The sequence below is a fragment of the Oncorhynchus clarkii genome, chromosome 18 (genome assembly GCF_045791955.1).
Source record: "Oncorhynchus clarkii lewisi isolate Uvic-CL-2024 chromosome 18, UVic_Ocla_1.0, whole genome shotgun sequence".
Lineage (NCBI taxonomy): Eukaryota > Metazoa > Chordata > Actinopteri > Salmoniformes > Salmonidae > Oncorhynchus > Oncorhynchus clarkii.
Window position 1 is genome coordinate 36,918,125 of NC_092164.1, and position 25,368 is coordinate 36,943,492.

Here is a 25,368-nt window from a genome sequence, read left to right on the forward strand (position 1 = left end):
TATGTGAAATAATCTGTATGTAAACAATTGTTGGAAAAATTACTTGTGTCATGCACAACCGACTTGCCAAAATTATAGTTTGTTAACAAGACACTTGTGGAGTGGTTGAAAAACAAGTTTTATTGACTCCAACCTAAGTGTATGTAAACTTCTGACTTCAACTGTATATGTCCAAAAATGGAAAACAAAACAAAAAAGCACAATCATGGACAACAATATACATTTTACTATAGCCTACTCATAGCCTATTCATATCCCTGCTTTAATAGGCTACATTCTTTTCAATACAGCTTTATTCGCCTGTTGCTGTGTCTTTTGGCAAACACATCCACAAAATCAAGATTTATGGCCCTCGCCCTTCTTGACTCTACTCTTAACACCCCCAAATGAAGCAATCGCTTGTCTCAACTCATTGTATTTCTCAAGACAGTCTTGATTAACTTTAGCACAGGAAAACTGTGCTCACATGCTGCAGTGCTCACAGGTAATGCAAAGTTTAAACATCTCGTGGAACACCTCCCTATATGGCTCAAGGAAGACTGTGAGCTCTATTAAACTGGTGTTTCCAAGCCACCAGTTTGCTTCCTATCAAGAATTTGCTTAAGCTGAGGGATCTCATATTCCAGATCCTCAGTGCTGCAGTTGTATTGTGAGGCAAATGGAAAACACTTAATTTTTCTCACAAAATGTGGGACTGCAGAGATTCAAGGCCTTGCATGATGACACAATTTACTGTAGAACATCTTGTCGTCACCTCAGAGAGAAGCACATCAACGATTGGAATGAATGAACCTGCCCACGAATGACTCCTTATCTGTGTTGACCTGTCTTTGAGCTATTGGAGTGGGAATGTGATGCCCATCAAGCCTAGAGCTCGGTGTGATCTGACGCCCTGGACGGCCTGGAGGTCACCGTGTTGTCCCAAATCTCATTCAAGCGAGAGCCCTCTCTATAACTGTTCAATGTGTCAACTAGAGAATCAACAAGGGTAATAGCCGTGCCCAAATTGAGTTATGGGGACTGTAAGATATCTGACAGATGTTTTATCTCACCAAAAACATTGGTGAATGTTACAAGGAGGCCGACACACTGTAGATCTATTTGGGCTCATTTGTAATATCGGCCTACAGACAATTCAGACTATTCAAACTCAACTACCAATAAACATGAATCAGAAGGCTTTATGTGATTATGTCATGACCCAGATAACATTACTCTCTAGCCACCCATTTCATTATCAGGGGCACTGTCATGCTGTCATAACTTCATCTGTTGGTCCAGGAACGGGTTGAATAGCCCTAGCTGGGTGCTGCCTCGCTTGGTTGTTGACCTCTGGGACTGTTGCTGCCTGTTCCGCACTTTCGTGCTGTGCTGCAGTCTGGTGTTCTTCACTGTGCTCTGTCACTGATGCTGCCTGTGCCAGTTCGTCGCCGTCATGTTCTGCCATGCTCTCTCGCTGCCTCTGCCTGTTCATTGGGTTGCTCAATGATGTTATCATCATCTTCGACTGCATCCTCACTAACGTTAACCCTCTGCTGCTGCATCTCCCCTGTACTACTGTTCTTCTTAAAGAAAGAAGAGATATCCGTGGACTTTCTCTTCATCGTCTGCAAATTGACATAGCTACAGTGGCTAATCATAGCTAGTAAGCTAACGCTATACCAGCCCATAACGTCAGCTAGCTAGATGCTCTGGCAGTCCTAAGTTCATCAAGTGGTTTGAAAATCGTTCTGGAAAGCTACGATAACTCTAACTATAGTTAGCTAACACTCTCTATGCTGCAGAGTAACCTTACGGCATAAACTAGCTAGCTAAGCCTCCCCAATACCCCAATTAACTAGCTAACTTAACTAGCTAGCTAACATAAGCTAGCTAGCCAGGTAATTCGACACCGTCAAAAAACGAAGAGTTTACTGAGTACATAATTTAAAAAAAAACTGTAACTAGTACTGTATGACTTACTTACCCGTTAGCAGTCTGGTGGTCTCAACTCTGCAGGCATCTGCCAGCTAGCCTAGCTTCCGATGATGCCACCAGAGACACGAGGCTGAGCTCAGCTGCTGCTGTCATCTGGCAGTGCACTGTGCAGTAGCAGGCCGGGAAGGGGTGACGGGTCGGAGTGTGACTCAGTTCCGGACGGTCAAAAGCATCAGGCTGGCTATGCATTTGTCATTTTCTTTCACATGAACTATTATGAAAAATATACATTATTGATTTAAATGAATAGTACCTAATGTCAAATATCAGATAGAAGCATATTATGCATATGCACCCCGCGAGGGGACTCAGTGGGTGGGGGGGGCAGCTATTGTATCAGGGTGGCCGCGGCCCCCCCTGGCCACCCCTTGGCGGCGCCACTGGCCTACGTGCTGTCTATTTTCGATGCATAGTCACTTTTACCCATACCTACGTGTACAAATTACGTCAACTAACCTGTACCCCTGCACATTGACTCTGTACCGGTACCCCCTGTATATAGCCTCGCTATTGTTATTTTATTGTGTTACTTTTTATAATTTTTTACTTTAATTTAACTGTTGTATTCAGCGCATGTGACAAATAACATTTGATTTGATGTTTGGCCATGGAAACCCATTTCATGAAGCTCCCGACGAACAGTTCTTGCGCTGATGTTGCTTCCAGAGGAAGCAACCCTCGGCGGTCAACCCTCGGCGGTCCCGTTCTGTGAGCTTGTGTGGCCTACCACTTCACGGCAGAGCCGTTGTTGCTCCTAACGTTTCCACTTCACAAGAACAGCATTTACAGTTGACCGTGGTAGCTCTAGCAGGGCAGAAATGTGATGAACTGACTTGTTGGAAAGGTGGCATCCTATGACAGTGCAACGTTGAAAGTCACTGAGCTCTTCAGTAAGGTCATTCTACTGCCAATGCTTGTCTATGGAGATTGCATGGCTCTGTGCTCAAATATATACACCTGTCAGCAATGGGTATGGCTGGAAAAAGCCAATTCCACTCATTTGAAGGGGTGTCCACATACCTTTGAATATATTGTGTATATATCCCATATTATTGTGCATGTTTTGACTGCTCCTCATTCTTGAGTATAAAACAAGTGCACAGTAATCTAACAGTGAGGCAAGGCTGATGATAGAGTACCATAGTACATAACTACTGTGTGTGCATCTGTGTTTGTTTGTGTACATGCATGTTGCTACAGTAGCCTGTAGGAAGTGGTGAGCTACCGTTTAACACCTCTGAGCATTCTTTGACATCTCTATTCCAAAATGCCCGTCATGTCGAATGCCCTCCTCATTCTCAATTTCCTCCTCTCCCCTCTCACTCATGCGTTCCTTGTCCCACCGCTCCCCTGTTTGTCCCGAAAGCATTATTGAGGCCAGGATATTAATATCATTCCATTGAGAGAGAGAGGAAAGAGGTGACGACATGCAACCATGAAAGCCTGGTATCCATCTGCTTGCTCTAGTTACCGTCTGTCTTCAACAACTAATAGGGAAGTCAACACTCACTACCCCGCAACTATATTACCTATATTTACTGGAAATGCTGACTTAATTTGTAGTCTCTGGTCCCACATACTAGAACTATTCTCGTAATTATAGTTTGTTAAGGCCGCTTCAGGTTACAGTGCACTGGAAGTCAGCCTAACAGTCAACCATACTAGGCCTATGTGACATACTGTATCTATCTCCACTCACATGCACTGTCCTCATTGACCATGTCTCACCTCCTTCTCTTTCTCCCTCAAACGACCCGGCCCCTCCCTGTCTTTCATACCCGCTGGTTGGTATGCCCTGGTCTGTGTTGGTGGATTGGGGCTGTGGGGCTGGGACCTGGGCCTATTCTCTGCCGCTGTGACGCCTCCAGGCTTCACATTAAACATTCAACAACTCAGCAGTTTGCCTCCTGAATGCTCCTCTAATTATAGAACCTCGTAGCCTGACTCTCCCTTTTATCTCACTGAATCAGAGGGGCATTCATACGTGTGTATCTCTTATGCAATACATAAGTGTGTGTGTGTGTGTGTGTGTGTGTGTGTGTTTTTGTTTGACGATGTGTCAATGTGTGGATGACTGGGTGTATAAGTATGTGGGTGCGTGGCGTGTGTGTTCGAGTGCTTGTAATGGGGTTATTCCAGGGTATTCCTGTTGTTTCATTTTGTTTGAAAAGGGATGCGAGACTGGCTGACCACTCCTCCCTGCCAGCTTCAGTTCTGAGGGAAATTCAGAGGGAAACGCAAAGTCTGGTTTCTCTAGGTGCTTCCACAGAATGGCCAACAACTGTCTCTGGCTCTCAACCCCTTTTTAAAACTCCCACATCTTCCATTACCTTATAAAACTGATAGTGTGGGAGGGCTCCAAATGGCCTCCAAATGACCGCCAAACACTATGAATCAGTAGGCAACCAGATAATGGCGCTTTTGGCTGAACAGAAGGACATGTTTCCTTTTTAACCCAGTTTTCACATAGTCTCATCACGACATGACTCAACTGGCCTGGTGTTTGGAGGAGGCAGCAGTCTTGGCCTGCCCAGCATGTTAGCGAGACACGGCGATGGCCTCGTCACAGAGAGGGGAAGAGAGAGAGAGGAACGAGAGTCGTAGCCACCGGGGCAGTTCCCTCTGTTTCCTCCCTCCTATATTAACTTCTGCCAGGAGAGATTGAAGGATGTCGATAAAGAGAACAACCCACTGAGAAGCATCTCACCTGCCTCACGCTGCTGTCGCTACCTTCATTATTTTTATTTATTGTTTTTATGTAACCTTTATTTAACTAGGCAAGTCAGTTAAGAACAAATGATAATTTACAATGACAGCCTATCCCGGCCAAACCCTAACCCGGACAACGCTGGCCGCCAATTGTGCGCCGCCCTATGGGACTCCCACTCACGGCCGGTTGTGATACAGCCTGGAATTGAACCAGGGTCTGTAGTGACGCCTCTAGCACTGAGATGCATTGCCTCAGACCGCTGCGCCACTCGGGAGGCTCTTTATTAACCTGTTATTGCGCCCTTCTGCTCTAATGAATTGAGTCTATTAAACCAGTAAACCTGAGTTCACAGAGACCACCTGCTCTACCCAGAGACTCAGCCCAGAGACACAGGCCTCAGTCCTCAGTTAGAGCTCAGGGCTTACAGAGGGTTTAGGTAGTATCACTACAAACCAGCTAATTAGCTTACCAGCTCGTCTGCCTACCCCGCTGTCTGTCAGTCTTTGTAAACAACCACACAGTGACATGAATCGGATTGTTTGTGTGATGGTGAGTTTGAATTACTTAGGCCTACTGGAGCATAGTACTGTATCAGTAGCCTACTGGAGCATAGTACTGTATCAGAAGCCTACTGGAGTATAGTACTGTATCAGTAGCCTCCTGGAGTATAGTACTATATCAGTAGCCTACTGGAGTATAGTACTGTATCAGTAGCCTACTGGAGCATAGTACTGTATCAGAAGCCTACTGGAGTATAGTACTGTATCAGAAGCCTACTGGAGTATAGTACTGTATCAGTAGCCTCCTGGAGTATAGTACTGTATCAGTAGCCTACTGGAGTATAGTACTGTATCAGAAGCCTACTGGAGTATAGTACTGTATCAGAAGCCTACTGGAGTATAGTACTATATCAGAAGCCTACTGGAGTATAGTACTGTATCAGAAGCCTACTGGAGTATAGTACTGTATCAGAAGCCTACTGGAGTATAGTACTGTATCAGTAGCCTCCTGGAGTATAGTACTGTATCAGTAGCCTCCTGGAGTATAGTACTGTATCAGTAGCCTACTGGAGTATAGTACTGTATCAGTAGCCTACTGGAGTATAGTACTGTATCAGTAGCCTCCTGGAGTATAGTACTGTATCAGTAGCCTCCTGGAGTATAGTACTGTATCAGTAGCCTCCTGGAGTATAGTACTGTATCAGTAGCCTCCTGGAGTATAGTACTGTATCAGTAGCCTCCTGGAGTATAGTACTGTATCAGTAGCCTACTGTGCCCCCATTGTGTTAGTTTGTGTCAACCATATCTCTGAATATCAACTATATCCCTGAATAATATGACATTTACACACACACCAAATATATGTATTTTATAAAGCATAATCAAAGTTGCCAAAGTGAAATATAGCACAACAGTATAATAGGGACATCCCCAGTCTTCCCTTTCATTTTGGTTGGAAGTCCCTGGTCCAAAATAGATCCATGCTTTTATTGTCTTCATTTTGGTTGGATGTCCCTGGTCCAAAATAGATCCATGCTTTTATTGTCTTCATTTTGGTTGGATGTCCCTGGTCCAAAATAGATCCATGCTTTTATTGTCTTCATTTTGGTTGGAAGTCCCTGGTCCAAAATAGATCCATGCTTTTATTGTCTTCATTTTGGTTGGAAGTCCCTGGTCCAAAATAGATCCATGCTTTTATTGTCTTCATTTTGGTTGGATGTCCCTGGTCCAAAATAGATCCATGCTTTTATTGTCTTCATTTTGGTTGGATGTCCCTGGTCCAAAATAGATCCATGCTTTTATTGTCTTCATTTTGGTTGGATGTCCCTGGTCCAAAATAGATCCATGCTTTTAAACAGCTCTGCAACAGCAACAAATCAGCTCTGACTCAGAGGCTTGTAAAGTGTAACCCCAAAACAGCTCTGCAACAGCAACAAATCACTCAGCTTGTAAAGTGTAACCCCAAAACAGCTCTGCAACAGCAACAAATCAGCTCTGACTCAGAGGCTTGTAAAGTGTAACCCCAAAACAGCTCTGCAACAGCAACAAATCAGCTCTGACTCAGAGGCTTGTAAAGTGTAACCCCAAAACAGCTCTGCAACAGCAACAAATCAGCTCTGACTCAGAGGCTTGTAAAGTGTAACCCCAAAACAGCTCTGCAACAGCAACAAATCAGCAACAACAGCAACAAATCAGCTCTGACTCAGAGGCTTGTAAAGTGTAACCCCAAATCAGCTCTGACTCAGAGGCTTGTAAAGTGTAACCCCAAAACAGCTCTGCAACAGCAACAAATCAGCTCTGACTCAGAGGCTTGTAAAGTGTAACCCCAAAACAGCTCTGCAACAGCAACAAATCAGCTCTGACTCAGCGGCTTGTGTAACAACTATCGGGTCTTTCAGTGGGACACCGGTATCATATCAAATTGACTTACAGTATCATATCAAATTGACTTGCGTGCATAGAGGCAGTATGTAGGATAGGGTTCCTGGGAAGGATGGAGGATCCTAAAGTACTTAGACTGTACAGTTTCAGTGTCTTCCGGAAATAGAATTGCTGAGACGAGGCCAAACAAACTGAAAGCACAAACTGGCCCCACTTAATGTCCAAGAAGAGTAATGTCTCTGTCAAGAGGCTCTGCACACAGTTGACTCACCTTGCAGCAGCAAGCATAACAACATCTGACATGTCCGAGAGGTTTTTAATTCAGAAGACAAGAAACTAGAGCTGCTTAGAGGCTAAATAAAATGTCATTAGTGTAATTGTACATCACAGCGAGAGATTGTGTGTGCGTGTGTGCGTGCGCGAGCAGCAGTCGAGTGGGAGGACAAGTGAGGGGGAAAAAGCGTGTGCCGATCACAGAACTTAGACCACTGAGTCTTCAGCCTGTTCATGCCCATCTGCCATGCCTCCTCACTCACTCTCATCCCTCTTTCTATTTATGTCTCTCTGTCTCTCTCTCTCAAGTCATGTAGGGGCTACATTCAATATATATCCCACTAAAATGATCCGAAAAGGTCTAACGTTTGGATACTAGATGCATCAAAACCCTTCCAAATATATTGTCACTTGACAAGAATATTTTCTTAATGCCAGAGATGACACATTTGCTAATGTAATGAAAGCTATATAATGCCATTTACACCGAACAGTAACTGAGTACAGCTCTAATACCCACACTGAGCAAAAATATTAACGGGGCATGAAAAGTGTTGGTCCCATGTTTCATGAGCTGAAGTAAAAGATCCCAGAAATGTTCCAAATACTCACAAAAAGCTTATTTCTCTCAAATTTTGTGGACACATTTTTTCACATCCCTGTTAATGAGCATTTCTCATTTTGCCAGGATGATCCATCCACCTGGGGGGAAATTGGCATGCTGACTGCAGGAATGGCCACCAGAGCTGTTGCCAGATAATTGAATGTTCATTTATCTACCATAAGCCGCCTCCGTCTTTTTAGAGAATTTGGCAATGCGTCCAACCGGCCTCACAAACGCGGACCACGTGTATGGCGTCATGTGGGCGAACGGTTTGCTGATGTCAACGTTCTGAACAGAGTGCCCCATGGTGGCGGTGTGGTTATGGTATGGGCAGGCCTAAACTATGGACAACGAACACAATTGCATTTTATTGATGGCAATGTGAATGCACAGAGATACCGTGATGATATCCTGAGGCCCATTGTCGTGCCATTCATCCGCTGCCATCACCTCATGTTTCAGCATGATAATGCACAGCCCTATGTCACAAGGATCTGTACAACATTCTTAGAAGCTGAAAGTGTCCCAGTTTTTCCATGGCCTGCATACTCGCCAGACATGTCACCCATTGAGCATGTGTGGGATGCTCTGGATCGACGGCAGCATGTTCCAGTTCCCGCCAATATCCAGCAACTTCGCACAGCCATTGAAGAGGACTGGGACAACGTTCCACAAGCCACAATCAACCGCCTGATCAACTCTATATGAAGCCGATGTCTCGCACTGCATGAGGCAAATGGTGGTCACACCAGATACTGACTGGTTTTCTGATCCACGCCCTACTTTTTTAAAAAAAGGTATCTGTGACCAACAGACTCATATCTGTATTCCCAGTCATGTGAAATGCATAGATTAGGGCCTATTTTCAATTGACTCATTTTCTTATATGAACTGTAACTCAGTAAAATATTTGAAATGGTTGTGTTTATATTTTTGTTCAGTATATATTGAAGGAGAGTTTTTGAACCAGATGAGGAATTTCTTTATGCTTTTTAACATTTTAATTTGTTACCAAAGGGAAAAAGGGCATTTTCATAAGAGCTATTTCTCTTGAAAGCCTTTTACAGAATCATGCATTTTCCTTTACCTCTGAAAAGGAATCTCATAGGAGACATATGGACAGAATTATTTTCTGACAGTCAGTGTAGTACACTTTTACACAGTTTCCAGGGACAATCTATTTTGTCATCAAGTTCAGTTTGAAGTGACACACACACACACACTTGGGTGTACGGCAACTCTTACAGAGTCATGTAGACATAAAAAGGCACTCACGCAGGGCTATAGAAAGCTATCATCCACACACACACACACACACACACACAGATTGCAATTATGTTTCATCATAGGAGAGTAGAGGCTAGTGCCAACCTGAGGGTACAGTCTTAGGGGGAAAAAAGGTGCTATCTAGAACCTAAAAGGGTTCTTTGGCTGTCCCCATAGGAGAACCTTTTGAAGAACCCTTTTTGATTCCAGATAGAACCTTTTTTGGTTCCCTTGTAGAACCCTTTCCACAGAGGGTTCTAGGGTTGGGAATTGCCAGGGACCTTACGATAGATACAATGTTATCACAATACTTAGGTGCCGATCTGATATGTATTGTGATTCTCACGATTCTATATATATTGTGATTCAGTATTGTGATTTTTTTTTGGGGGGGGCGATTCATTGTTCCATACATATTCCTGCAGAGGGACAGGAGAGAGCCATGAGAAAACAAGTTTGGATGAGTCATAGAAATAAAAGTGCAGAAAGCTAATTGGAAAAAGATTGGAATTTTGTTGCAGGTACAACAAACTAGCGCAAAAATAATTTTGTGATCTTGTCAAAACGGTATGATATATCGTCAAAAATAATATCCCGATATGTAACTATCTGTTTTTTTCCATCGTCACTAGAGGGTTCTACATGGAACAGAAAATGGTACTCCCTGGAACCAAAAAGGATTCTCCTATTGGGACAGCCGAAAACCCTTTTGGAACCCTTTTTTTCTAAGAGTGTATGATGAGAGGGCTATTACCAATTCTGCTGACTACATGACAAAAGTATGTTGACACCTGCTCATTGACCATCTCATTTCAAAATCATGGGAATTAATGTGGAGTTGGTCCCCCCTTTGCTGCTATAACAGCTTCCATTCTTATGGGAAGGCTTTCCACTAGGTGTTGGAACATTTCTGTGGGGACTTGCTTCCATTCAGCCACAACAGCGTTAGTGTGGTCGGGCACTGATGTTGGGCAATTATGCCTGGCTCGCAGTCGGTGTTCCAATTTATACCAAAGGTGTTTGATGGGGTTGAGGTCAGGGCTCTGTGCAGGCCAGTCAAGTTCTTCCACACCGATCTCGACAAACCATTTCTGTATGGACCTCACTTTGTGCATGGGGGCATTGTCATGCTAAAACATGAAAGGGCCTTCCCCAAACTATTGCCACAAAGTTGGAAGCACAGAATCGTCTAGAATGTCATTGTATGCTGTAGCGTTCAGATTTCCCTTCACTGGAACTAAGAGACCTAGCCCGAATCATGAAAAACAGCCCCAGACCATTATTCCTCCTCCACCAAACTTTACAGTTGGCACTATGCATTCAGGCAGGTAGCGTTCTCCTGACATCAGCCAAACCCAAATTCGTCCTTCGGACTGCCAGATGGTGAAGCGTGATTCATCACTCCAAAGAACACGTTTCTGCTCCTCCAGAGTACAATGGCGCCGAGCTTTACACCACATCAGCCGACGCTCGGCATTGTGCTCGGTAATCTTAAGCTTGTGTGATGCTGCTTGGCCATGGAACCCATTTCATGAAGCTCCCGACGAACAGTTCTTGTGCTGACGTTGCTTCCAAAGGCAGTTTGGAACTCGGTAGTGAGTGTTGCAACCGAGGACAGACCATTTTTACATGCTGCAGCCTTCGGCGCTCCCGTTCTGTGAGCTTGTGTGGCCTACCACTTCGCGGCAGAGCCGTTGTTGCTCCTTGACATTTCCATTTCACAATAACAGCACTTACAGTTGACCTGGGCAGTTCTAGCAGAGCAGAAATATGACGAACTGACTTGTTTGTCTATGGAGATTTCACAGCTGTGTGCTCGATTTTATACTGTGACCGAATAGCCGAATCCACTAATTTGAAGGGGTGTCCACATACCTTTTGTAGATGTAGTGTATATAAATTGCCATTATTTTTATACTCCGTAGCGATCCATGATTCAACAGTGGCCCTTTCACTTCACCCGCCAGCCCAGCAGATCAGGGAGGGAAGAGGCACCATGGTTACTGCTGCTGGGATAACATAGAATGTTTATTTCCACCTCATCGCGTGTGTGTGTCGGTGTGTGTGTGTGTGTACGTCTGTAACATGGTGGAAATCTACTACAGTTTCATCAATATGGTTCAATGTTCTTCTTTCAACACAACCTGGTGTGATAGCCTGTAGCCTTTGTCTAACGCTATCACTACCGGTCAACCTGTCTTAACTGTGGCTATTGGCTGTTATTAAGGGTTGTGCAAGGCAAGAGCGCAAACAAACAGACAACATCCAGTTCTTTCAGCCAAGGTCTCTAATCGATTGGTGCTGCTATCTGTCAGTCACTGACCCAATAGTATTTCAATCAAACATGGTTAGCTACATGCAGTATCTATGTTAGCCCAGCCCTTTCCCATATACCCTTCTGTCAACAAGGGCTGAAGTCTGATGTTTTATGACTCATACTGGTTGATCCTCTGTCTGTGTCTGTCTCTCAGCCTCCTGCACTCAAAGGCTACTACTGGAATCATAATCAGATTTGACTTGTCATAGACCTTGTCATAGACCAGGCATACTTTAGGAGGAGGGAAACAGGCCAGAACACAGTAATGAAGCTGTTATGACTCAGTGTGTGTGTGCTTGGAAGGTGGGTATATATAGGCTACCTTAAAGAGAGGGGCACAGATTCTGAATGTCAACCCTCATAACCCTCCCTCTGATTCTCTCTTTCCCTTTTCTCTTATCTTAGCATAACATTACTTTCGGCACACACACACACACACACACACACACACACACACACACACACACACACTCTCACCTATAACACTGTGTCAATACACACATACATTAATCAGTGCTATATTTACCAGTGTCTGCATTATATATATATATATATATATATATATATAATATGAGTAAATGACAAGAGTACATGTGTTACTTGTGTGTGTGTCAGTGCATACATAAGTGCCACAGTCACTGAGTGGGTCGCTGTTTGCTCGGCTCCTAGTGCGCATCGTCATGGCAACCGCAGTAGAAGCGCAGTGTGAAGTGGAGAGCAGCTTGCGACGTGTGTGTGTGTGTGTGTGTGTGTGTGAGAGAGAGGGTTTCATATTGACGGAGAGAGACAAAGGAGAAGAGCGGATGAGAGAAAGAGAAGGAATGAGAGGATAAATAATATAGGAGCTAATTGGACGGATGAATAAGTTTGCTTCCTCTTCAAGACACATTATGTCACCATCATTAGTAAGTAAAAAAAAAAAAAAAGTATTTAGCTTTCCAAATGGCTGTATCTTATGAGTGTGAGTCAATGAGCATGTCTTTATCAGTGATTATGCCAGGTGTGTATGTGTGTGCATAGTGTAATGAATTTATTCTTCCTGACTATCTGCGCCAAGAGTTAATTGTGAAGTAATAACAGCGAGAGAGAGAATGAGGAAGGAGGGGAGAGGTGTGTCATACTGAGCATGCTCCCTGTGCTCTCTGCTCAGCTAACTTCCTGTTCTCTTCTTCCTCCTCACAGACGGTTGATTGAGAGAGTGAGAGACACACACAGAAGAGAAGAGGAGAAGAAAAAGAGAGAGAAAGGACTACAGAAGAAAATTGGACCGGAGCAACCACCAAGAAGGATTTAAGACATTTTGAATAACCCCCAAGAAGTTGTTCTATACATTTGATAACGTTCCTCTATGTTTTTTTCCTCCTCGTCTGAATTGAGAACCATTTACTAAGGAGTGACAGTGACGTTTCCTGTTGTATTCATTCTCCTCTCTGTGGTTTACAGTAACAGTTTACTGTAATTTTGGACCCCTATGTTGGTTTGGACAAAAGCACACCTGTGACTTTTCTCACATTCTTGATTTGGAGCAACTGAGTGTGAGAGGTGTGAAAGCCAGCGGGAGGGAAGGGGATTTTTGGCTATTTGTGTCTTTCTCTTTCTCTTTTGTCTTCTCACCTATCGTTCCATTTGTGGGTTTAAGAGGAAGAGGAAAAAGGGTTTACAACTGGGTATCAGCGACATTCCGTTCTGGTTTCACCCGAGCACAAGTACTCCCGTGTGTGAGTGTGTTTGTGTTAGTGTGTGTGAGGCAAGCTTCCTCACGGTGATATAAGACTAATAAGAGCGGAAAAGGAAAGACGCTACCGTGAGTCACTTTCTGGGAAAATGGGATCGGAAAGGGACTCGGAATCCCCCCACTCCTCGGTGAGCGGCATTCCCAACCCCAAATGTCGGGCACCGAGAAAACGCCAAGGACGCATCTCCTTCCACAGCCTCTTCCACAGCAAACGGGGTTCCCGGAGCGCCAAAGCAGGGGCAGCCACCCCTTTATCCCAGCTCCACAACCAACAGCATCAACAACAACAACTTGCCCCCCTTGTTCCCCCTGTAGTCCCTTCCACCCCCACACCCGACCCAGCCCCTACCAACACCGCCACGGATGTTCCCCAGGGCCCAGACACCGCTCAGACCTCCACCCCAGCAGAGCCCCTCTCTTCCAGCCGGACCTCCCTGGGTCCCCCCCAGTCCTCCAGCTCCACCACCTCCAGCTCCTCTCCTCCAGCAGACTTCCTGGAGTGCCCCCTGTGCCTGGTGCCCCAGCCCCCCGAACAGCTCCCCGAGCTGCTGGGCTGCAGCCACCGCTCCTGCCTGTGCTGCCTGCGCCAGTACCTGCGCATCGAGATCACGGAGAGCCGCGTCCATCTCAGCTGCCCCGAGTGCTCGGAGCGCCTGGCGCCTCATCAGGTGGCGGACATCTTGGGCGACGCAGCCCTGCTGGAGAAGTATGAGGAGTTCCTGCTGCGACGCTGCCTGGCCTCCGACCCGGACTGCCGCTGGTGTCCCGCGCCCGACTGCGGGTAAGAATCAACTCTCATTGTTTCCTGGCCTTAACCTCAATCTGAACCCGGGTGTAAACCTGAACCGTAAGCCTAGCTCTATAGCCTAGCCATGCAGGAAGGGGTGGAAGAACCTTCAAGCTCTTTCTGACCACAAATAGGATTTCAACCCCTAACCACGAACTTAAACCTTACCTTTACCTAACCCCTACCATTAACACTAACCATAACCTTCTTTTTTTATAGCAGATTCATGCTTTGAAAGCATTGTTCTGTCAATGATATCATAAGTTCGAGGCTGATTGTCGTAAACTGGAATGATCTACAGTATTATAACAAGCTATATTGGCTCTGGCAGAGGTGACAGTTGGCACTATGAGGGTGAAAGGAAAGTTTTATAGCCTAGAATTCTCTAAGTGGGTTAGAATGTCAGGCTATTATGTGGTTACAAGGGGAATGACAATGCTCAGAGGCTGATCGTTTAATGTGATATGGGGAAATTTCTGATGAGCTGGTATGAGCATGTTTTGTGTGTTTGTGTATGTGTGCCACAAGCAAGTGTGTGTGTGTGTGTGTGTGTGTGTGTGTGTGTGTTTGTGGGAGGGAAAGCACAGAATCTCTATGATGTTTATATTCGAAGGAAACATGTCTGTTTGATAGTGTGAATCCTGTCAGACAGAGGGGAAGGACCTAGACAGTGGGCTGGACTATAGATGACCTACATTCTAAAGAAACCAGAGTGACTCAATACACTACCATTCCCTCCCTACAGTCCTACCATGGAAAGGACTAGTGTGGTTTGGGCCACCTAGAGTGGAGGTTTCCAAAGCAGTACATTGTGTGGGTGTGTGAAGAGTGCAGATTCCATACACACATAATGGTACTAATTAGAGGTTGACCGATTATGATTTTTCAATACCGATATCGATTATTGGAGGACCAAAAAAAGCCCTTACCGATTAATTGCGCATTTTTTAAAAATGTATTTGTATTTATTTGTAATAATGACAATTACAACAATACTGAATGAACACTTATTTTAACTTTATATAATACATCAATAATATCAATTTAGCCTCAAATAAATAATGAAACATGTTCAATTTGGTGTAAATAATGCAAAAACAAAGTGTTGGAGAAGAAAGTAAAAGTGCAATATGTGCCATGTAAGAAAGCTAACATTTCAGTTCCTTGCTCAGAACATAAGAACATATGAAAGCTGGTGGTTCTTTTTAACATGAGTCTTCAATATTCCCAGGTAAGAAGTTTTAGGTTGTAGTTATTATAGGAATTATAGGACTATTTCTCTGTATACGATTTGTATTTCATATACCTTTTGACTATTGGATGTTCTTATAGGCACTTTAGTATTGCCAGTGTAACAGTATAGCTTCCGTACCTCTCCTCGCTCCTACCTGGGCTCGAACCATGAACACATCGACAACAGCCACCCTCAAAGCAGCGTTACCCATGCAGAGCAAGGGGAACAACCACTCCAAGTCTCAGAGCGAGTGACGTTTGAAACGCTATTAGCGCGCACCCCTCTAACTAGCTAGCCATTTCACATCGGTTACGCCAGCTTCATCTCGGAAGTTGATAGGCTTGAAGTCATAAGGGGCGGCAGGGTAGCCTAGTGGTTAGAGCGTTGGACTAGTAACCGGAAGGTTGCAAAAACGACTCCCTGAGCTAACAAGGTAAAAATCTGTCGTTCTGCCCCTGAACAAGGCAGTTAACCCACCGTTCCTAGGCCATCATTTAAAATAAGAATGTGTTCTTAACTGACATGCCTAGTTAAATAAAGGTGTAAAAAAATATATATAAAAAATTTAAATCGGCAAATCGTACCGATTACCGATTTTATTATGAAAACTTGAAATTGGCCCTAATTAATCGGCCATTCCGATTTAATCAGTCGACCTCTAGTACTAACTACATGTAAGGAATATGTGGCCTTGGTTATTGTAAATTGTCCTGGATTGTCTCTGGCAATAGAGTATCTGGGATATATTTCTCTCAATTGCTCTCTCTTTCTTTCTTTCTTTCTTTCTTTCTTTGTCTTTCACTTTTTTTTAAATCTGTTTTTCACAGTCACAAAAACCCCAGACTCCTTATCTCTTTCTCACTTGAATGATCACACACATATACAAAGACATACACAGACTCAGTCAATTATTTTTGTGAACGGCTCCTTTCACTCTTGAGCTTCATTGTCCTTTCGTCTCATCGGTCAGTTCCCTTTCCATTCCCCAATCAGACCTCTCTCTACCTGATTGACAGTGAGAGACAACCAATCAGATCAGTGAGCGGTCCACCGCTCGCTCCGCAGGCTGTCAGTTGCTATGGTGACTAGTGATGTGGCATAGAGGTAGCCAGTGTTACCAGGGGCAACAGAGAGGTTGGGATTTCTATAATTGAAGTGATCATTACACACTCACTGGACTGAGTGTGTGTGTGTGTACAGAGTCACAGACAGTGTGTGTGTGTGTGTGTGTGTGTGTGTTTCTGAGGGTTCTGTCTGTCTCACTTTTGTATCTGTATTACATTTGTAATGTTGGAAAACAAAGCAGTTTCACACCATTTACAGCAATGAAATCTTGGACACTAGATGTGGCTGTCAGAGTGCCTTTGCTCCGAAAGGTGCAGCTTGTAAGCATTGTATGCCTCAGATTGCCACCTGTCAAAGCCTTGATGTCAGTCATTATCGTGCTCCACCGCAGCAGAACTGACGACTCAAATGCAGCGTTAACATGGAATGTTCCGACAGGGAAAAGCCTGCCTTGGTAACTTGTGTCTTTGCTCTGTTGCAACAAGTCATTGAGTTTAGGCTTGAAGACATGTTGCCAGTTTGAATAAACAAACAGTCATTGGGAGAGAAACCAGCTCAAACTGGATTATAGGGGCTGCTCGAAACTGTGTTAAAAGGAAAACCCATAGTGCTGGAAACATTTCCCCTAGTTTGAGGTTTTGAAAGAGACAGAGTAGGGATTCAACAGTTTCGGTATTTGACATCTGGTTTGCCTGTGTAATGGAATGCTGGAGGCCTTTTTGAGAGCGGTGGTCAATAAGATTGAGTGCTCAGCTTGAATACCAGTACCTACATTCAAAGCAATAGTTGTGTGAAGGGTCGTATGTCATTTTTAGCATTGTTTTCTGATGAGAAAGAGAGTAACTTTCTAATTAAATTCAGTTTTGCTCAGTCTGTCTTTGAACACTGTCACTCACTCGTAGTGTTGTATTAGATTAAAAGCCATTTCATCTTCACATACAGTACTTAATGATCTTGTTACATCGTAGAAAAGATAAGAACACTGCCTCCCCTCTCATGGTGATGTGGCATCCTAGTTCCTGTGTTGAGCACAGGAGGTTGGTAGCACCTTAATTGGGGAGGACAGGCTCTTGGTAATGGCTGGAGCGGTATAAGTGGAATGGTATCAAATACATCAAACACGTGGTTTCCATGTGTTTGATGCCATTCCATTTGTTCTGTTCCAGCCATTATTATGAGCCGCCCTCCCCTTAGCAGCCTCCACTGGTAATGAGATGTTTGTGTATGGTATCATGTAGATCAGCCTGGTCTCATAGACTAGACGTAACATGGTAAACGTAAATCCGGGACACTCAAATTAGTATGATATGTTATGTTTGGTATAGTAAGACAGATGGGGCTCAATACAACAATATTACTAATGTAAAATATACTGTGTCTGTAAAATGTATGTAGGTTCAGAACTTTTGTGAAACAGCACAGTTAAAAATATATGGCAAATAGAAATCAAAACTGGATGTTCTTCAGAGATGGATGGGAGGGGTTGAGTGTAGCTGAAGGACGGGACTAAAAACAAACAAAAGATAACTATTGTAAAATACACTGTGTCCGTACAATTTATATAGGCTTCTACTTCCAGCTTATAAATACTAACTGTTGCTGTCTATTAGTTTACTCCAATTAGGGGAGGGATGGTAGGGTTAGGGGAAAATAATAAAGGAAAATATATTTACAAAACAATATATGGGGGATTGGAAATGATGCAGACAATTACATTGATGGAAGCCACAATCTATCTGCGATATTAAAACCGATCAAACCCCAAAATAATAGTTGGTCGCGGTGGATCGGTGTGTGTATAACGCAAACGTCTAGTAACCAAACGTTTGTGAGTTTGAATCTCACCACAGACAACTTTAGCTGATTAGCAACTTTTCAACTACTTACTACTTTTTAGCTACTTTGCAACTACTTAGCATGTTAGCTAACCCTTCCCCTAACCCTATAACCCCTAGGCTAGGTAATGTTAGCCAGCTAGCTAGAATTCTTAACATATCATATGTTTAGCAAATTCGAAACATGCACTACGCTTTGCAAATTCATGATATATTGTACGATTTGCAAATTCGTAACATATGTAATAAGAATTGTAATTCGTAAATATCATACGAAATGGGTGACGAACATCCAGAAAATAATACATACCGTAACATGTCATACTAAATGGAGTGTCTCGGATTTACGTACAGAATAATACAAAATGCGCTGAGATCAGGTTGTGTCGATGCAATTCTGATAATATGCTATGACGTTTAGCTCTTGGTCGTTTTCCCCTCATGCCCTTTATTTAGGTTACTCTAGACAGCCTGAAATCACCTTTGGCCCATTTCTCCTTCCTCTCTTTTTCCTTAACTCTTACCCTTTGTTCTAACATACTCTCTCTCCACGGCTCAGTAAATGTAACCATTTGTCCAGCTACCGTGTATTTACATTTGACCTTAGCCACTTCCTCCAAGGCTGCTGTGTTCCCTCCCTTTCTCTCTCTCTCTCTCTCTCTTTCAGTGCAGTGATGTAGTTTTCCCTTTGCAATTGATTTCGCATTAGCCGAATTGTGCCTATAAAGGTTTTTCTGAAAATCAAACATCTCCCTCTTTCTCCCTCTGCCAGGTTTGCAGTGATCGCTTCGGGCTGTGCCAGCTGCCCCAGGCTGGTGTGTCGTAGAGAGGGCTGCTTGGCTGAATTCTGTTACCACTGCAAGCAGGCGTGGCACCCCAACCAGACCTGTGACTCGGCCCGTCAGCAAAGGGCATTCTTCCTGCACCCGCATAGCAACCACTCACCCAGCTACATGCAGGAGCACGGGCCTGGTAAGTACTTTGATGACTCTTCATAATGTTGTTATTATTTGTCGCCCTCTTCTCATAAAGCAATTTTCAGACCTCTCAGGTTCCAAAGGACAGAACAAAAAGTCTGTATAAGTTAGCCCTCACCACAACCTCTTATCTGTCTCAGCCTGTCTCTTATACTAGCTGTTGGCAGTCAATGTCTCCAAACCAATTCTCCTCTGTCTCTGGTAAAAGTAGAAGTCCCTTTTTAGGCACAGATCTAGAATGAGTTTACCCTCCCCAAATCCTAACGGGAAACCATTAAAACTGACCTCAGATCAACATTGTCCTGAATCCTCCTCCCACTAATCAAACTACCCACTCTCTCTCGTCCCTAGCTGATGACATCAAGCCCTGCCCACGATGTGGCGCCTACATAATCAAGATGAACGACGGCAGCTGTAACCACATGACCTGTGCCGTGTGCGGCTGTGAGTTCTGCTGGCTCTGCATGAAGGAGATCTCTGACCTGCACTACCTCAGGTAACTCTCAAGCCTACGGCAGTTCACGTCAACACAGTATGTAACGTAGTAGTAGACTACTTTCCATGTGCCAAAAATACGTGTAGGCCTACCCACCCTTAGTGGAGTTGCCAACAGCCGGATGCATACGGTTTTTAGGGATACAGCAAGTTCAATCGAGCTTCCTTTTCTGTTGAAAAGCGGATGTGGGAACTTCGGAACTCCCTTCTTTTACTTCTGCTACATTAGGTTTAGGCCCACATGACATCCACCCAATTTTTAAAGCATGACTGTTATTACTGGGGCTGGACTGCTGCTTTTTTTTTTCATTCCTCCAGAAATCATTTTTTTAAATAAATACCTACACATTTTATGGAATTGAGATCAAATTAAATACTGACACAAACATAACGGAGTTAAAAGTCTTATTGTTTTGGTAAGAAGGCTACACAAAATATTAATTTCAACAATTTTACTGAGTTACAGTTCATGTAAGGAAATCAGTAAATTGAAATAAATAAACTGTGCCCCTGCCCAGTCATGTGAAATCCATATATTAGGGACTAATTTATTTATTTCAATTGACTGATTTCCTTATATGAACTGTAACTCAGTAAAATTGTTGAAATTGATATTTGGTGCATTATCCCACTGTATTATCCCACTGGGGAGCCAGGCCCAGCCAATCAAAATGACTTTTTCCCCACAAAAGGGCTTTATTACAGACATAAATACTCCTCAGTTTCATTAACTGTCCGGGTGGATGGTCTCAGACGATCCCACAGGTGAATAAGCTGGATGTGGAGATCCTGGGCTGGCGTGGTTACACGTGATCTGCAGTTGGACATACTGCCAAGTTCTCTAAAATGACGTTGGAGGCGGCTTATGGTAGAGAAATTAAGATAACTGTCAACAGCTCTGGTGGACATTCCTGTAGTCTTCCTGTGGCCTTTTATTGTCTGTGTAATGATCCTGCTGTTTAATCAGCTTCTTGATATGCCACACCTGTCAGGTGGATGGATTATTTTAGTAAAGGAGAAATGTTCACTAACAGGGATGTAAACAAATTTGTGCACAAAATTCAAGAGAAATAAAAAAATTTGTGCATGTGAGAAAATTCCTTCTTTTTTTTCTCCCCAGCTCATGAAACATGGGACCAACACTTTAGATGTTGCGTTTATACTTTTGTTCAGTATATATTCATACAGTAAAATGAATGAACATTTCCACAGATTTTCCTGACATCACATGAGCATCCTTTAACGGTGGAGAACAGGCAGTGATGCATGTCTCACTGTTGTGTGACGTTTAGCAGAGGGCTCTGAATTCATAATGACACAGCCTTACCTCACCTCCACTCCTCTGTTGCTGTGGTGTATCTGCTCCCCGGGCGCTGAAGACGTGGATGTTGATTAAGGCAGCTCTGATTCAGAGGGGTTGGGTTAAATGCCGAAGACGCATTTCAGTTGAAGGCATTCAGTTGTATAACTGACTAGGTATCCCCCTTTCCTGAACTTGGGCCCAGAACTAATCAGTCTTCTGTCTACCCCTCTGCCCTTATACTCTTCACCTATTTCTCCCCCTTTCTTTCTAAATGTTTTCTCTTCATTCCTCCTTTTTCTTTCTCTTTCACAATCTCTGTATTTTCTCCCCATTCCATCGTTTCTCTTTTTTCCCACTTTTTCTCTCCCTCCATATCCCACCCGCCATCTCTCTCTCTCTCTCTCTCTTCTTTCTCTCAGTCCATCCGGGTGTACGTTCTGGGGAAAGAAGCCGTGGACTCGTAAGAAGAAGATCCTGTGGCAGCTGGGCACACTGATCGGAGCCCCAGTGGGCATCACCCTCATCGCTGGTATCGCTGTGCCTGCCATGGTCATTGGCCTCCCCGTCTATGTGGGGCGCAAGGTGGGCAACCCCTTACTGAACCCCCCCCCCCTTCCATGTTGGACTACACTCAGTCATTTAGCAGATTCTGTTATTTAGAGTGGCTTACTGTGAGTGCATATACATTAAAAGGTAAATAATGAAAGTATTTACTTTTCATGAAGTTTAACAGAAAACCAATCCATTGTAGAAGTTAAATGTGCCAGTGCTGTTCTTAAAAATGTAGTTGGTGTCAATATGATGTTTCATTTCATGGTGTTGCTTTCATTTCCTCCTTTATATTCCAGTAATTGAGAAATACAATTCCTGAAATAGATGAGCTTTCAAACCATAGGAAACTATTTTTGTTAGTTTCAGTATGGTGCTACAACTGTTCTCTGGAAACAACATAATTGTGAAGAAATGTTGTGTCATGATAGAATTGCAGAATTACCTCATTTGAAGGATATCTCTTTAGCGCACCCTTGTGGAAATACAATATAACTGCGAGTTTGAATTTAAACTCATTTGAATGATGTACTATAGCCCTCCAACACACACTTTATTGTTCCAGGCCGCTAAGCCTTAACAGCTGTAGAAATACCTTTCAGACTATTACCCGTTGTACTCAGCCAACTCCCTACCATCCACTCTCAACAGCCTTATTCTAAAATCGATTAAATCGTTTTTTTTCCTACACACAATATCCCATAATGACAAAGCAAAAACAGGTTTTTAGACATTTTTGCTAATTTATAAAATTAAATAACGGACACATAACATTTACATGTATTCAGACCCCTTACTCGGTACTTTGCTGAAACACCTTTGGCAGCGATTACAGTCTAGAGTCTTCTTGGGTATGACACTACAAGCTTGGCACACTTTTTTATTTGAGGAGTTTCTCAAACTTTTCTCTGCAGATCCTCTCAAGCTCTGTCAGGTTGGATGGGGAGTGTCGCTGCACAGCTATTTTCAGGTCTCTCCAGAGATGTTCGATCGGATTCAAGTCCGGGCTCTGGCTGGGCCACTCAACGACATTCAGAGACTTGTCCTGAAGCCACACCTGTGTTGTCTTGGCTGTGTGCTTAGGGTCGTTGTCCTGTTGGAAGGGATCCTTCGCCCAAGTCTGAGGTCCTAAGCATGCTGGAGCAGATTTTCATCAAGGATCTCTCTGTACTTTGCTCCGTTCATCTTTCCCTCGATCCTGACTAGTCTCCCTGTCCCTGCCGCTAAAAAACATCCTCACAGCATGATAATGCCACCACCATGCTTCACCGTAGGGATGGTGCCAGGTTTCCTCCAGACGTGACGCTTGGCATTCAGGCCAGAGAATCTTGTTTCTCATGGTCTGAGAGTCTTTAGGTGCCTTTTCGAAAACTCCAAGCTGGCATTCATGTGCCTTTTACTGAGGAGTGGCTTCCGTCTGGCCACTCTACCATAAAGGCCTGATTGGTGGAGTGCTGCAGAGATGGTTGTCCTTCTGGAAGGATCTCCCATCTCCACAGAGGAACTCTAGAGCTCTGTCAGAGTGACCATTGGGTTCTTGGTCACCTCCCTGAACAAGACCCTTCTTCCCTAATTGCTCAGTTTGGCCAGGCGGCCAGCTCTAGGAAGAGTCTTGGTGATTGCAATCTTCTTTCATATAAGAATGATGGAGGCCACTGTTATTGGGGAACTTCAGTGCTGCAGACATTTTTTGGTACCCTTACCCAGATCTGTGCCTCGACACAATCCTCTCTTGGAGCTCTACGGACAATTCCTTCGACCTCATGGCTTGGTTTTTGCTCTGACATGCACTGTCAACTGTTGGACCTTGTATAAACAGGTGTATGCCTTTCCAAATCATGTCCAATCAATTGAATTTACCACAGGTGGGCTCCAATCAAGTTGTAGAAACATCTGAAGGATGATCAATGGAAACAGGATGCATCTGAGCTAATTTTTGAGTCTCATAGCAAAGGGTCTGAATACTTATGTAAATAAGCTATTTCAGTTTTTATTTTATTTTAATTAGCATAAATGTCTAAACCTGTTTTCACTTTGTCATTATGGGGTATTGTGTGTAGATTGCTGAGGATTTAAAAACATATTTAATCAATTTTAGAATAAGTCTGTAACGTAACAAAATGTGTAAAAAGTCAAGGGGTCTGAATACTTTCCGAAGGCACTGTAAGTCTGTGAAAAAAAGAAAGAAATCCCCTTACACGACACATGACCTACTTCTCCCAAGTGCTTTAATAATATAATTGTATCTGAATCACAGGACAGACATTTTATCTGCAACAGCCCTTTTTTGCCAACTCATTGTGCAAAACAGCACACACAGATCTGGGACCAGGCTACACTGTTAGACCGTTGTGAAAGTCCAGGATGTGTATTTACTGTATAACTTCACCTTCACTAATATCTATCTTTTCTTTTTTTTTGTGATAGATTCACGCCCATTATGACGGGATGAAGACCAATCGCCACAGGAGGAACCTGGCCATCACAGGGGGAGTGGCCCTGTCAATCGTCACAGCTCCTGTGATTGCAGCCGTCAGCGTGGGTATTGGTGTGCCCATCATGTTGGCGTATGTCTATGGAGTTGTGCCCATCTCTCTGTGCCGCGGAGGAGGCTGTGGCGTCAGCCGAGGAAAGGGGCGTGGCATGCGGATCGACTTTGACGAGGACGATGGCCCTATCACAGGTGAGCAATACTTCAATAGCTATAATTTTTGCTTTAATAGACTTAATACTGTAAAATACAACAACAACTCTTACCTACATGTACAGTTGAAGTCGGAAGTTTACATACACTTAGGTTGGAGTCATTAAAACTCATTTTTCAACCACTCCACAAATGTCTTGTTAACAAACTATAGTTTTGGCAAGTTGGTTAGAACATCTACTTTGTGCATGACACAAGTCATTTTTCCAACAATTGTTTAGAGACAGATTATTTCACTTATAATTCATTGCATCACAATTCCAGTGGGTCAGAAGTCTACATACACTAAGTTGACTGTGCCTTTAAACAGCTTGGAAAATTCCAGAAAATGATGTCATGGCTTTAGAAGCTTCTGATAGGCTAATTGACATCATTTGAGTCAATTGGAGGTGTACCTGTGGATGTATTTCAAGGCCTACCTTCAAACTCAGTGCCTCTTTTCTTGACTTCATAGGAAAATCAAAAGAAATCAGCCAAGACCTCAGAATAAATATTGTAGACCTCCACAAGTCTGGTTCATCCTTGGGAGCAATTTCCAAACACCTGAAAGTACCACGTTTATCTGTACAAACAAGTGTACACGAGTATAAACACCATGGGACCACGTAGCCGTCATACCGCTCAGAAAGGAGACGCGTTCTGTCTCCTAAAAATAAACGTACTTTGGTGCAAAAAGTGCAAATCAATCCCAGAACAACAGCAAAGGACCTTGTGAAGATGCTGGAGGAAACAGGTACAAAAGTATCTACAGTGCCTTGCGAAAGTATTCGGCCCCCTTGAACTTTGCGACCTTTTGCCACATTTCAGGCTTCAAACATAAAGATATAAAACTGTATTTTTTTGTGAAGAATCAACAACAAGTGGGACACAATCATGAAGTGGAACGACATTTATTGGATATTTCAAACGTTTTTTAACAAATCAAAAACTGAAAAATTGGGCGTGCTAAATTATTCAGCCCCTTTACTTTCAGTGCAGCAAACTCTCTCCAGAAGTTCAGTGAGGATCTCTGAATGATCCAATGTTGACCTAAATGACTAATGATGATAAATACAATCCACCTGTGTGTAATCAAGTCTCCGTATAAATGCACCTGCACTGTGATAGTCTCAGAGGTCCGTTAAAAGCGCAGAGAGCATCATGAAGAACAAGGAAC

The 25,368-nt window shown here is 43.6% G+C and overlaps 1 protein-coding gene across 1 annotated transcript in view; it reads left to right on the forward strand.

Moving 5' to 3' along the window:
* Window positions 1-25,368, forward strand: part of LOC139373415 (E3 ubiquitin-protein ligase RNF19B-like) — a 32,297-nt gene that overhangs the window by 3,086 nt on the left and 3,843 nt on the right. The window contains exons 2-6 of the mRNA XM_071113884.1: window positions 12,711-14,044; window positions 18,957-19,156; window positions 19,513-19,657; window positions 21,379-21,541; window positions 23,936-24,191. Of these exons, the coding sequence (XP_070969985.1) occupies window positions 13,353-14,044; window positions 18,957-19,156; window positions 19,513-19,657; window positions 21,379-21,541; window positions 23,936-24,191 (1,456 nt within the window). The 5' untranslated portion in view covers window positions 12,711-13,352. The remainder of the gene's footprint in view (window positions 1-12,710; window positions 14,045-18,956; window positions 19,157-19,512; window positions 19,658-21,378; window positions 21,542-23,935; window positions 24,192-25,368) is intronic.